At 41.3% G+C, this 14,576-nt stretch overlaps 1 protein-coding gene across 3 annotated transcripts; it reads right to left on the bottom strand.

Annotated features, from left to right (window-relative positions):
- Nucleotides 1-7,445: 7,445 nt before the first annotated feature.
- On the bottom strand, nt 7,446-10,300 carry LOC122045896 (pentatricopeptide repeat-containing protein At1g33350-like). Of its 3 annotated transcripts, none has more exons than XM_042606316.1 (3): nt 8,506-10,300; nt 7,986-8,189; nt 7,446-7,795 (listed from the first exon to the last, which is right to left on the bottom strand). In XM_042606316.1, the coding sequence occupies exon 1, from the start codon at nt 10,243-10,245 to the stop codon at nt 8,662-8,664; it is 1,584 nt and encodes a 527-aa protein (XP_042462250.1). In that variant the 5' UTR covers nt 10,246-10,300; the 3' UTR covers nt 7,446-7,795; nt 7,986-8,189; nt 8,506-8,661. The 3 variants fall into 3 exon arrangements, with proteins under 3 accessions (XP_042462250.1, XP_042462251.1, XP_042462252.1); XM_042606317.1 differs by having other exon boundaries at nt 7,986-8,151; XM_042606318.1 differs by lacking the exon at nt 7,986-8,189.
- Nucleotides 10,301-14,576: the final 4,276 nt, after the last annotated feature.

Below are 14,576 nucleotides of genomic sequence, written 5' to 3'. Positions count from 1 at the left end.
ATCATTTTTTTTACTGTGTCAACATGATAGTTAGGCCACCTCCATCGTAGTATTCTTGGCAATTTTTCTGGATGGTCTGGATCAATAATGCTGATGTGCTCACACACCCATACCTACAATATGATTATAAAAATAATTCATAATCTTTACACATATCTTGCTATATATGTAATCGGACTTACAGCTAAAATATTTGGAAATCCCTTTAGCAAGGGGGCCTTGGGCATTGCATCAGCAACCTGTGGTTTTGGTCTTAATGTAAGCTCCAATCCAATGGAGTCTAATTGTTGAGCCATGAAACTGTATACTGCATTGCACCAGTTAAACCTAGCTAAGTTGTCAAAATCATCTACACAGTCAATTAGGGAGAGCACAGGTATTCTGAGAACACTGCTACTCCCACAAAACAGAACAGTTGCAAAAAAATACAGGATAAAAACAATACAGCTTGTCATTTGATCTCGACTTCCTAATCAGTTTCTCCAAATGTCTGGCAGAACAATCCGAATCTCAGAAAAACTCCATGTACAGTGCGCTTAAAGCCTCATTTAAATCGAGACGAGCTATCTCTCCATTGTCGGGTAGGCCAAGAATCAGTCCCACATCTACCTTTGTAAATTTGAGCTTCTTCCCATGGAAGATAAAATTTTTTTCCTCATGATCCCAATTATCAAACATATTTTGTACTTGAGCTCTTACAAAAGAACTATCAAGCAGGTCAAGGATCCACGAAAAAAGTGTGCCCCGAATCTTCTATTCTTGTTCTGCAGTCGGGTTAACAGAAGAGATAAACTTTCTGAAGTGGCAAATGGTACTTTTCCAGTTCATTCTTTTAGTTCTTCCTCTGTTGACGTAACTTTGATAATTTGGTCGATCAGCACACAGACTTGTGGAGACTTCTTTTGTTGCCATTGCGAACCTACGTACTGTATAACCAAACACAGAAAAACAACTCTTAGTTCCCATAATAACGACTACGCTCTTATTCTAACACACCCACACAAACCCTAGGTTAACCGGTTATAGAAAGCTTAACTAAATGAGCAATCGACCTCCGTACGGAAATGATTCTTGAACGCCGGTGAAGGAAGAGTGGGTTTTGGCCCGGAGCTGCGTTGAATGGCTTCGAGAAGAAGATGAAGACCGAAGCAGGAGAGTGTGCGCTTTTGTAGATTGAAACTTGGGCCTGATATCTCATTAATTTATTTTATTTAATCGCCTCGATTTATGTGTAAGATTATTTATTATTAATTTGAAATATTACTTTTTATATTATCAGCCCCACGTTGGGCCTGATATCCAAGCATATCAGGCCCAACGGAGGTTGCTTGCATTTTAAATTTTTCCCAGCACCTATAAATATTTAAATTATTATTTGCCACCAGATTCTGAGTCCTTGCAACTCCAGAATACCACTAGCGCTGAAATGAGTCCAATCTGATGTGTCTAGGTCCATCAGTGGATTTTGACCAAAACCCACTGATGGCCCTCCCCTACTTGGATTTTCATGAAATCAAGTCCCCTGTGAAGGTCTTGGTGGGAAGATGGTATTTATGGTGTCAAACATAATTTATACACCATGGATTTCGAAGTATGGCTCCGTGCCAGTTGCCATTTATAAGTGTCAAGGCCACTTTGGGCCTGATATGCTTGGATATCAGGCCCACGTTGGGTCATATCAGGCCCACGCTGGGCCTTATATCCAAGCATATCAGGCCCAACGGAGGCTGATTGTATTTTAAATTTTTCCCAGACCTATAAATATTTAAATAATGATTTGCCACCGTTAGAGTCCTTGCAACTCCAGAATCCCACTAGAGATGAAATAGGTCTAATCCGATGTGTCTAGGTCCATCGGTGGGTTTTGACCAAAACCCACCGATGGCCCTCCCCTACTTGGATTTTCATGAAATCAAGTCCCCTGTGAAGGTCATGGTGGGAGATGGTATTTATGGTGTCAAACATAATTTATACACCATGGATTACGGTATGGCTCCGCGGTTGCCATTTATAAGTGCGGCGACTTTGGGCGATATGCTTGATATCGACGTTGAGCGATATCCAAGCATATCGGCCCAACGGATCTTGATTGTATTTTAAATTTTCCCAGCACCTATAAATATTTAAACATTTATTTGCCACCGGATTCGAGTCCTTGCAACTCCGAATACCACTAGACTGAAATGGGTCCAATCCGATGTGTCTAGGTCCATCAGTGGGTTTTGACCAAAACCCACTGATGGCCCTCCCCTACTTGGATTTTCATGAAATCAAGTCCCCTGTGAAGGTCTTGGTGGGGAGATGGTATTTATGGTGTCAAACATAATTTATACACCATGGATTACGAAGTATGGCTCCTTGCCAGTTGGCACGGAACAGTGCACACCTTTTCTTTTCTACCCTATGGAAGGTGACTATTAAAATTGATGTTATTTTATTATTTTGATCAGGCCCCTGTAAGAATGCTTGGATTTTATATTAGGGGGAGATAGAATACTGCTTTATTAAATGATATTCATATCAGGCCCAACGGAGGCTGATTGTTTTTTAAATTTTTCCCAGCACCTATAAATATTTAAACATTTATTTGCCACCATATTCTGAGTCCTTGCAACTCCAGAATACCACTAGAGCTGAAATGGGTCCAATCCGATGTGTCTAGGTCCATCAGTGGGTTTTGACCAAAACCCACTGATGGCCCTCCCCTACTTGGATTTTCATGAAATCAAGTCCCCTGTGAAGGTCTTGGTGGGGAGATGGTATTTATGGTGTCAAACATAATTTATACACCATGGATTACGAAGTATGGCTCCGTGCCAGTTGCCATTTATAAGTGCCAAGGCGACTTTGGGCCTGATATGCTTGGATATCAGGCCCACGTTGGGCCTGATATCCAAGCATATCAGGCCCAACGGAGGCTGATTGTATTTTAAATTTTTTTCCAGCACCTATAAATATTTAAACATTTATTTGCCACCAGATTCTGACTCCTTGCAACTCCAGAATACCACTAGAGCTGAAATGAGTCCAATCCGATGTGTCTAGGTCCATCAGTGGGTTTTGACCAAAACCCACTGATGGCCCTCCCCTACTTGGATTTTCATGAAATCAAGTCCCCTGTGAAGGTCTTGGTGGGAAGATGGTATTTATGATGTCAAACATAATTTATACACCATGGATTTCGTAGTATGGCTCCGTGCCAGTTGCCATTTATAAGTGTCAAGGCCACTTTGGGCCTGATATCCAAGCATATCAGGCCCAACGGAGGCTGATTGTATTTTAATTTTTTCCCAGCACCTATAAATATTTAAATAATGATTTGTCACCAGATTCTGAGTCCTTGCAACTCCAGAATACCACTAGAGCTGAAATGGGTCCAATCCGATGTGTCTAGGTCCATCAGTGGGTTTTGACCAAAACCCACTGATGGCCCTCCCCTACTTGGATTTTCATGAAATCAAGTCCCCTGTGAAGGTCTTGGTGGGGAGATGGTATTTATGGTGTCAAACATAATTTATACACCATGGATTACGAAGTATGGCTCCGTGCCAGTTGCCATTTATAAGTGCCAAGGCGACTTTGGGCCTGATATGCTTGGATATCAGGCCCACGTTGGGCCTGATATCCAAGCATATTAGGCCCAACGGAGGCTGATTGTATTTTAAATTTTTCCCAGCACCTATAAATATTTAAACATTTATTTGCCACCAGATTCTGAGTCCTCGCAACTCCAGAATACCACTAGCGCTGAAATGGGTCCAATCCGATGTGTCTAGGTCCATCAGTGGGTTTTGACCAAAACCCACTGATGGCCCTCCCCTACTTGGATTTTCATGAAATCAAGTCCCCTGTGAAGGTCATGGTGGGGAGATGGTATTTATGCTGTCAAACATAATTTATACTCCATGGATTACGAAGTATGGCTCCGTGCTAGTTGGCATGGAACAGTGCACACCTTTTCTTTTCTACCCTATGGAATGGATTACTACACTCCCTTTGTGCATGTTTTAACACATCTATATTTCACTACATATTAATGTGACTTTGAAATTACGAACCCCTTCCTGTTGAATTGAAATGTATCGCATTTTTATTTGACACAATGGAGATATGGTGTGAAGTATTATTTCTGCCTTGCAGGTGATGGTTTACACTTCTCATACCTACCATAAAACTGTAACACAAACTAAATACTCCATAAACGTATATAACAGAAACATCACTTTTAACAACTGTTTGTCTTACAAACCTATTTATGTACTTCATACAAAACATATGCCTCAACTCCTCCAATTTACAATTCAATCAAGATCCAGGGGCTGCCGGCATTCTACAGGTCCTCCGATTATGGCCCAGTTGTTTGCACCTGCTGCATTTGATTTTTACCTTCCCATTATGTTTTGACTCGATCCTTGCCTTCTTTCGCCTACCAGGCTGCACAAGGCTACGGGGACATAGCACTATAATGTTGTTGACACCCCTAGGCCAAAATTCTTTGCTTCGACAGGGGTAAATACGATCCATGTATGTCGTTTTCCAATTATGTGAATGAAAGTAATGCTCACAATATGAGAGTGTATCCATGTTCCGGTGAATTATGACGGCATTTGCATGTGAGCAAGGCAATCCTGAAATTTGAAACTCCCCACAGTTACAATATTTCCTCTCCAAATCAACAATGTATGAAGCACCCCATGTCTCTACTTCCATTTCGGATTGAGAGTAGGGGTGGACTTTATATCGTCTAGCTTTCTCCCTCCTTGATTGCATTTCTTTGGTAGCATGAGGTGTCAACGCTACATACCATTTCGACGCTTCCTCCTTACGGTTACAGAACCATTGAGCTACCTTTCTTCTGGTATTATCAATTAACCTGTTTATCGGAAGTTCACGCGTCTCCTTGAACAAAGCATTTAAACTCTCTACACAATTGGTGGTTAGCATTGTGTACCTTCTCCCACTAAAGTGTACATTAGCCCATCTTTTAGGGTCAATGTTCTGAAGCCACTTATGAGCATCTGGATGTTTTTCAAGCATGGATTGCATTATGAGATCATATTGTAGTGTTGTGTTTGCTCGAGCAGCTGCCCAAAACAACCCTAAACCTGACCTACTGCCAGTATCTGTTACCATATTGCAAGACATGTGGTGGCAACAAAAAGCATGATGGGCAGTAGGGTATACTTTCCTAACTGCTGCTATAATGCCACGATGTCTATCTGATACTATACTCATTGACTCTGGATCAATATTAAAGAATCTCTTCGTATGATCCAGAAACCACTCCCATGCAGACCCACATTCAACTTCAGCAATTCCAAAGGCTACTGGGAGGACATTGTCATTAGCATCTATTGATGTAGCCATCAACAACACGCCCGGATATTTGCCTCTTAGGTGTGTGGCATCAATTCCAATTAATTTACGCAGATAAGACCTAAATACTCTCCTACAAGCTCCAAAACCCCAAAAAACATCGTTGGAACTGATTATCCCCATTCCTGTGTAGTGCAACATAGGTTTCAGGATCCCTTACTCTTAAATCACGCAGATATAGTGGAAGATCTCTATATGCTTGATCATAATCTCCAACAACTTTCTTCATCGCTTTCTCTCAAGCTATGTAAGCTTTTCTGTAGGATATGGTCACTCCGAACCTGGCTTTTATATCTGCTATAATCATACTTGGCTTGTATTGTTCATTGCAAGAAATTGCTCTTCAACAAAAGAAGCTACAAAGGATGAAGAGCATGCTTGATGATCAGCACTTTCCCTAATGGTGTCACATTGGTGTTCCTTTATATATTTCGTAACAATGAACTCGACATCCCCCCTGGCAACTACTCTCCACTTACACGGTTGATTGAAGCAGACAGCTTTTACTTTATTTTTCCGAGTGTCAACTGGGTTATATCTCATATGTTTAACCATGGCATGCTTCACAAGTTGATTCTTGAACTCTTGTCGAGACTGAAATATCTGTCCTACAAAAAATTCATGCTGATCTGTTGCCTCTTCAATTGGCCTTTGGAGCAATCGAGAATTTAGAATATATGGATCATCAGCTATTGGGAACTCCTCCTCTAAGTCACTATACTGCTCTTGAGATATTTCATATTGTTCAATCTGCATATCATCGGCAAAGAATTCTTGTACATTTGTATTGCATTGCATTTCCTCTCCATTTCGGTTATAATACTCTTCCTCCTCACTCCAACTAGGCTCATAGTAATCAACAAGTGTTGCACACGGGTTCAGAACCTCATCTTCTTGAATACTAGCTTCTTCATTTAGATCAAATGTGAAATTACTGCTCGTATTTCTATTTGTGTTATGCACACAAGTATACTGTGAAGATGATGGAATATTTGTTCTGGATACTTCTCCTACATTATCTGCATGTCCAATGCTAGAAGTTGCATCAAGAGTATTCCATATCTCATATAGAATTTTGTCAGTTATATGATCATCCCTGATAAATAAATTAAAAAACTATTTTAGTAAATTTGCAACTACATAATCATTTTTTGTAGTTAAATTGTAATTTTGCTCAAACTAGGAACTGTCTGATGTAAAAGCAAAGTTTTAACCACATAACACATTATCGATATCAGGCTCTACGTGGGCATGATATCATAGATATCAAGCCACTTTTGAAGCAGATACTTCTTGTAAACTAGGACCACCACTGACTAAACCCTAGCCAAACTTAACTATCAACGTCAAAAACTAACATGAATTAAATCGATTAAGTCTTCTATTACATCATAATTCAGGTGTTATTGAATATTTTTCCCCACACAACCAAAATTAACCATAATACCACTTTTTGCTGCCACCCTTCACAGACAAATGGTGTACTTTTTATTTACCTTCACTACCCTATTTTACAGTAAAAAAATCCATACATACATGTCTAAATCTTTAAATGTGTGCTTCTACTCATTTCCCTCTTGCAAGAAGTTTGTCTTTCTCGACTGACCTTCTTAACTTAATTTGTCCTTGGTCTCCTCTAGCAACTCTTACGCAATTATGCCATAAACCTAACTGGTCTATTGCAATCGCCAACCACCACGAGCAGTAATGGCAAGCGCAGGGTTCATATTTTTTTTTCTTTCAAGTTTATAACACCACACAGAGGGACGAAGGGAGAGAGACTGTGAGAAGACGTGTATCCGAACCACAAATTATTTTTCTATTCTACTTTCGGCTTGGATGCTTGGAAAAATGTGTTTGAAAAAGGCGGTTGCCGGGTTAGCCAGAGGGGTAATCTCGGGATTGATTTTGGTAAACTCCGCCTTTTGGTAAATACAAAACTGTGATGCGTTTTTTGATAAATACATTAATCGTAGTACGTGTTTTGGTAAATTGCCGAAAAAACTATACAAATCAAAATAATATTAATAACTATATCCAAATCTACATAATTATAATGTTAACACCAATTTTTAATAACGACATCCAAATTATTAATTTCAAAAATATAAATATCTATCCAAAAATATTTATGACTTAAATACACAACATATAAAACCTAGTTATATGTAACCGTAGGATCTTGAGAGAGTCTGGAAAAGCAAAAGGCAACTTAAATCGAGACATGAATTCTACTAGTCCACTGTCACCTTCACTCGGTGGTCTACTGTTGCTTGAACCCCTTCTCCCACCACTGCCTGGACCCGATCTTTCATCATTTTATCTATTGTCGTCACCTGAACTCTCAATTCTTATTCTCTCCGCCTAGCATTTCAGCCGATAAATAACTCAGCCGGCACTGAATCAGCCGGCACTGAACCTAGGAATACACATGCGATTATAGATAATAATAAAAAAAATCAAGATGATTATTTTGTTAATAAAAAGTAAATTGTTAGGAATCACATGAAGAATAAAAATAGTTGGAACAGTAGAGGAACTAACGATATTAAGTAAAACCATTAAATATATGATATCGAATAAAGAACAGTTCTATCTCTTGTATCTACCTTTAGAAGAGAATATAGGGCTGAGCGTGTCTCTTCTCTTGCAGAATGACAACAATCAAGTGCAAGGATATTGGCCAGCGATCTATTTATTTGTGCTGAGATAAATGGATCTAGGACAGACTTAGTAGAGCTGATCCACTACTCATGGTTATTCCCTAACTCGTGGCTGTGAATAAAGGACAAAATTATTATTCAGCGATCCACCTACATGATATAACAGCTTTTAACCAGACAGAAATATGATACTTTCTCATATGACAGAAAATAAAGTAAAGCGTCTCTTAAGAATATCTTTGAGCAAGGACTGAGATTGCTAAAAAGATTGGAAATTGAAATACATTGTCAATGGTTCTAAACGACTAAGAAATGATAATCAGATAAAATACCTAGATTACAACTTCAGGCAAGATATCAACAAGCTCAATGTGATGTAAAGGAATGAATTTGCTTTTTGCCTAAAAACAATCAAAGAATAACTACATTCTTAATTATCTTGTTAAGGTTGTTACAAAGAATTTACCAGGAACTTGAAGTTGTTGGCATCACAAAAAATGTTGGCCATGGCTGTGAAAATTTACCCTTTCATAGCAATGACAATTCGATTGAACGCTCCAACATCTGGCAAAATGGATCTGAGGCTATATATTTGCAGAAATTATGCCATGGAGAGAAAAAATCATGCTTCCATAAATTCAACTAATTCATCCAAGATCTTGTAAATCTGCCCCACTTCAGGGTGAATTGTATCACCAGAATAAAACTGGTGAACGCTTTTTTCCACCTCGATCCAACTACATCCTGGCAACTTCTTTCCACCCAGTTGATTCAGTCTCTTTCTGACCTTCCCAACATCTTCCCATTTGCCGCACTCGCTGTATAAATTTGCAAGCATGAAGCCATAGTCCACACTCCTAGGTTCGAGCTCAAGTAGCTTCCTCAGTGCCAATTCAGCCAAGTCCTTGGCACCATGAACCCTGGCACCATTGAGCAAAGAACCCCACACAACCTCATCAGGCTCAATTCTCATATCCCTCGCGATATCCATTGCAACATCAAACCTACCAGCCCGGCTAAGAAGGTCTATGACACAACCATAGTGCTCGATCTCAGGATCAATTGTATAGTCTCGAGTCATAGAATTGAAGTAACCAAGCCCTTCATCCACCAATCCTGCATGAGTACAAGCATTCAGAAGTCCCATAAAAGTGACTTGATCAGGTTGAGGACCCTCTTGTTCCATCTCACGAAAGGTTTCTATCGCCAAACTGCTATGTCCCTGGAGAGCCATGCAATTGATCATGGAATTCCAAGAGGTAATGTTCTTCTCAGACATTGTAGAAAAAATCCACCTTGCTTTCTTTACATTGCCACATTTGCCATACATATCAATGAGTGCATTGCAAACAAAGGGACTATCTCCCATGCTGTTTTTGAAGACATACCCATGGAGGGATTTCCCAAGCCGGAGCATACCAAGGTGTGCACAAGCGGAGAACAGGCATGATACAGTCGTCATATTTGGCAGTGCGCCATCGACGACCATCCTGGAGAAGAATGAGAGCGCCTCCAAGAAAAGACCATTCTGGGTGCACCCAGAAATCACTGCATTCCAGGCAGGGACATCCCTATCGGGCATTTCTTCAAACATGAATAGGGCTTTCCCCATCTGCCCTGTTCGCATGTACCCAGTGAGAAGAGCCGTCCAAGACACCACATTTCTCTGAGGCATTTCGTCGAACAGATACCGGGCAGCGTGGGTGTCAGAGAACCTGGAGTAGGAATCAAGGAGCGCGGTGCGCACGACGGCGAAGTCGTGGAATCCGGACTTGGAGAGGAGGGAGTGGAGAGAGCGGGCGACGCGGGGGTCGGAGCAGGATTTGAGGAGGGAGGGGTATATGAATTCGTTGGGGCGAGGGGCGGGGACGCCGCGGAGCATGGCGGCGAAGAGGCGGAGGGCGGCGGGGGAGTCGGGATCAGGGCGGGAGGCGTAGGCGGAGATGAGGGCGGAGTAGAGGAAGACGTTGGGAGCGGGGAGGGATTCGAAGATGAGGCGGGCGTAGGGGATGTCGGCGAGGACGAGGGCGGAGAAGCGCATGAGCTTGAGGGCGTAGAACTGGGTGCGTCCGTGGCCTAGGGAGAGGAGGAAAGCCTGGAGCTGCTTCATATGGCGGAGGGTGGTGCAACGGTGGAGCAGCAAGACGTGGTGCTCGTTGATGGAGAGGGCCGCCGGCGAAGGGGCGGTGGCGCATGGCATCGTCATGGCTGGAAATGAAGGTCCACTGGGGTCTCTATGGGAAATTATCAAAATACCCAAGCTCAAACAATTTTTTTCTAAAAGCCGCTAAATTATAATGGATCCTGTTCGAAAGAGGTAAAGATGGTTAGTTAAAAATATGGTTATGGCGTTAGCTGGACAAAGACTTCTCGATGTCTGTGAAATACAAAGAGTGTTAGTATTGGGATAGGGAAGGGGTATTCGGTATTGTTTCTCTGACGTTCAAGTCAATGATCGATTTATGGAGAAGATAATGAACACTAACAGTAGCATCATGTACCTGCATCTATGAATGGAGACCTCCTTTTTATAGTGCCATTATTGTGTCTATGCATGTCCCCAGGACTATGGTATCATGGTAGGACATCAAGATTATCATCCAGATACCCGCGGTTCGAATCTCAACTATGATGTATTTGTAAGAATTTTTCTTCCAAATGGAGGCGCAACTAAAGGATGATGAGTTTCTGGACTGACCGTCGTGTGTGTTTCCCGATTTACCCAGATTTTAAATTTGTGATTTAACATACTGAAAGCTTTGAAAATGCGATTACCTTTAGAATATTCTTTGTCCTCTGGCACAAAATGCCAAAAAAGATGTACGAGGTCATTAAACCCTAGGGCTCACAATAGGCTTTCCTGACTCGACGATTGAGTTCCTAACACCATCCGACCGGCAACCACTCGTGGGGCTTACCAGCTCTATCTTGCTGAGCCTAGTCAATGAGTCGGTCTTTACTCAGCATCTTCATTTGCCTTAAAGGCACGATATGTCCGCTCGATACATAGGTCCAGGTGTCGAGGATCGAGACTTGAAGCTCGCTCGACCAGAAGGTCCGTTCGACTAAATTCTTAACCCACCTTTAACTTCGCCTATGTGCGAGGAGATCTGAGATCAAACTTCAAGGTCCGATCGGCCATTCAAGATCCGATTGGCCCTCTTAGGCCTGATCGGTCATATAGTCTGATCAGGTGAGCTCTTACTCCTGTTGATGGCTTTGAAGGTTGATTACCTCTTAACTTTGGCTATCCCATTAGTCGGCCTCCTAGGCCTTGACCCGTATTTATAGGATCCACTTTTATCACCGTATCAATAATTAATATCAAAATCCTCTTCTCACTGAGTTGATCCACAAGCAATATCATCGGGGAACTCTAATGTAGTTGTTCAAAGGTGAAAACACAAGAATCATAGAATTATCCTTCTGCACTTCGATGTCACAAAGAAGAACGGTTACTTAGGAAGCAGTGTCCGCAGATTAGAAGTTCAAAAGAGGCATGTAGGACTAGAATTGAATTGACGCGCTTTAGGGAGAGAACCCACCGGAGAGATCGACCTTGATGGGGGACTTGTTTGACATGAAGTTCGTGCGCCACTCACCCTCCTCCTCCTCTTGGAGTTTGAGGGAGATGTTGCGTAGTCCTCTCGAGATGGTCTATTGGTTAGTACATGAGGTGCTGCCACCATGAGGTCTGGGGTTCGAATCTCGACATTGTCAAGGTAAATGCCTCCCTCTTACATTTGTCATTATTTCAAAGGCTAGTAGTCACTGGTGATTTATCTCCTTTGTATTAGCCCTGGGACGGGTTGGCGGGGGTGCTAAGGGCAAACGTAATCGTCTTTTGCCACCTTGAGGAAGATGTTACGTGATTAGGGAATAAATAATCATACTAAAATCTCATAAAGAAAAGGCGGTCACATGCTACAATCAAGAGATTGAGAATCATTCTAATCACAGAAATATTATCGAATATTTACTCATATCAATTAGGCTACAATCAAGGGATTGAGAATCATTTTCTCTTATATAAACTATGTATAAATATTGTCTAACTATTCACAATATTGTATCGGATTAAGAAACCATTTCAGCTTGTCTTCTTCGTCTTTATACTCTTCTTCATCTTCTTTCTTGGTATTAGAGTGAGTCAGGGAAAACTCCCAAATTTCAGTTCCTATGGGGACACAACAAACCTTCCTCTCTGGCATAACCATATCAACAAAGCTCGACTAGAACAACTACACGTTGTGGAAATCACATATACTCCATGTGCGAAAGGGGTATCACTTGTACCAATTTATTAATGGTATAGAAACAGCGTCATTTGAACTTATTGAGGAAAAAGACCATAAAGGAGAGATTGTCTACTCCATCAATCCAGATTTTACCACCTGTGAGACACAAGATCAACGACTCCTCTCATGGATAATGATGACGCTTTCTGAAACCATACCGGGCCAAGTTATTATCTCCTCATGCACGACGTTGCGACACCTCTGGATAACACTGGAGAAGCAATTTGCCTCTCAATCGAAGGAGAGAACTATGCATATGCGCTCTCGGCTCCAGAAAGTGCAGAAAGGGGCACTCACAGTAGTAGAATACTTGCAAAATATAAACAAAATGGTAGATAGCTTACCTACAGCTGAACAATGTGTCTACGATGATGACCTCATCTTCCATATGCTCGGCGGCTTGGGACCAGAGTATGAATCTCTGGTCGTCACACTTACCACATGACCTGACATAGTGTCGTTCGACGACATGGTAGGAATGCTCCTCTCCCACGAGTATCGGTTAGGGTCACTCACCTACACTCCATCGATGGTCAATCTTTCAATCGACAGCAACCATAGCAACATGCATCGAGGAGGCGACGGTCGACCTTCCCAGTGACAATGGCCAGCAAGTTCTAGAAATCCTCCATCTCTCTCCCATGGGTCACTTCACCCTTCAACGAATGGAGGACATGAACAAATTGGGCAACCCACCTATAAGTTTTCTCTAAATGGGCTGCACTCTTATTGGGCTTCTACGCACAACCCTGCCCAATCCAATGGTCGCAGTCACCGAGGCTCCCGAAAATAGTGGTAATCATCGTCTTCTATGCACTAACTACTCTTGTTTCGATCATATTGCCAAAAATTATTGTTCTACTGCATATTGCCAAATCTATAATGGCAAGGGTCATTCTGCAATAAATTACTTCCGCCGATTTGATCAAAATTTTCAGCACAACACTACACCCACCGCTTTGATGACTGCACCATCTACTGTTTCAAATTTGTCTTGGTATCCTGACCCTGGTGGTGCTACTGATCATATCACAGCAGACCTAGGAAATCTCCAAGTTCACAATTCATATCAAGGTACTAAAACTATTGTTGTTGGTGATGGTAAGATATTTCATATTGTTAGTATTGGTCACTTAACTATTCCTCGCCTGAACAGACTACTACACTTAGCTAATATATTACATGTGTCTGTAATTACCAAAAATTGATTAAGTGTTGCTCGATTCACTATTGATAATAATGTTTTCCTTGAATTTCATCCTACATATTGCGTTGTAAAAGACCAGTATATGAAGATGGAACTCCTTCGGAGATTTCTTAAAGGTGAACTTTATTGTTTTCATTAGCACAGCATGCACCACAAACAAGCCCTTATTGGTACACAGTGCTTCACTACCATCTGGCATCAACGCTTAGGCAATTCATCTACAGTCATGACCTCTTTTGTTATTTCGCATTTTCAGTTGTCTACTTGTCTATGTTAGACAATAAGACTGTTTCTTCTGGTGATGCATGTCATTTGGGCAAGGGTCACAAACTTCCTTTTGAACTACCTATGACTAAATCTATTGTACTTTTAGATTTGATTCACTCTAATGTTTGGGGACCTGCCCTGATACTCTCTAAATCTAGCTGTCGCTATTTTGTACACTTTATTGATGATTTCAGTCACTACACTTGGCTATATCCTATCAAACGCAAGTCAGATGTGATTCATATTTTTACTCAGTTCAAAGCTTTGGTTGAGACTCAATTCAATTGTGTTGGTTCCTTAGCGGCTAACTAGAGGAGGTGAATAACCTGCACAATAATAAAGGAATCTTTCTCTATCATTACATCTTGATTAAACTAACACTTGCATAAAATAATTAATAAGCTAATTAAAGAAAGAAGAGGCACGGTAAGAGTTACTTGGTTTGCAATCAGGGGTTTGTTAATCCAAGGAAGTTAAAAGCTCACTAAAATCTCCTCTGGGTGGAGACGTCTCTTATAGCATCAATCTCACAACTACAAAGCTAAACAAAATTAGAATCAATTACAAGTATTATTGTTTTAGCTTCTGGAATTAGGGTTGTATTTATAGCTCTGATCGGGGTGCCTAGAAGGGTTATAGATGTCTGGAGGGGGATAAAATTTTATCTTAGTTGTGACGGCTCGTGCCACATCGTGTTTCGCTAACTTTTCAATTCCGAGCGCTCGGAAGGGTTTTGGATGCCCGGACTGTGCATTTCCATCTCCC

This window comes from Zingiber officinale, chromosome 2B (assembly GCF_018446385.1).
Source record: "Zingiber officinale cultivar Zhangliang chromosome 2B, Zo_v1.1, whole genome shotgun sequence".
In the NCBI taxonomy this organism is placed as follows: Eukaryota; Viridiplantae; Streptophyta; class Magnoliopsida; order Zingiberales; family Zingiberaceae; genus Zingiber; species Zingiber officinale.
This window is presented reverse-complemented; position numbering and strand designations above follow the sequence as displayed.

Bases quoted from the DNA above. Each gene is read 5' to 3' on its own strand.
- LOC122045896 (XM_042606316.1), bottom strand. From the start codon at position 10,245: ATGACGATGCCATGCGCCACCGCCCCTTCGCCGGCGGCCCTCTCCATC.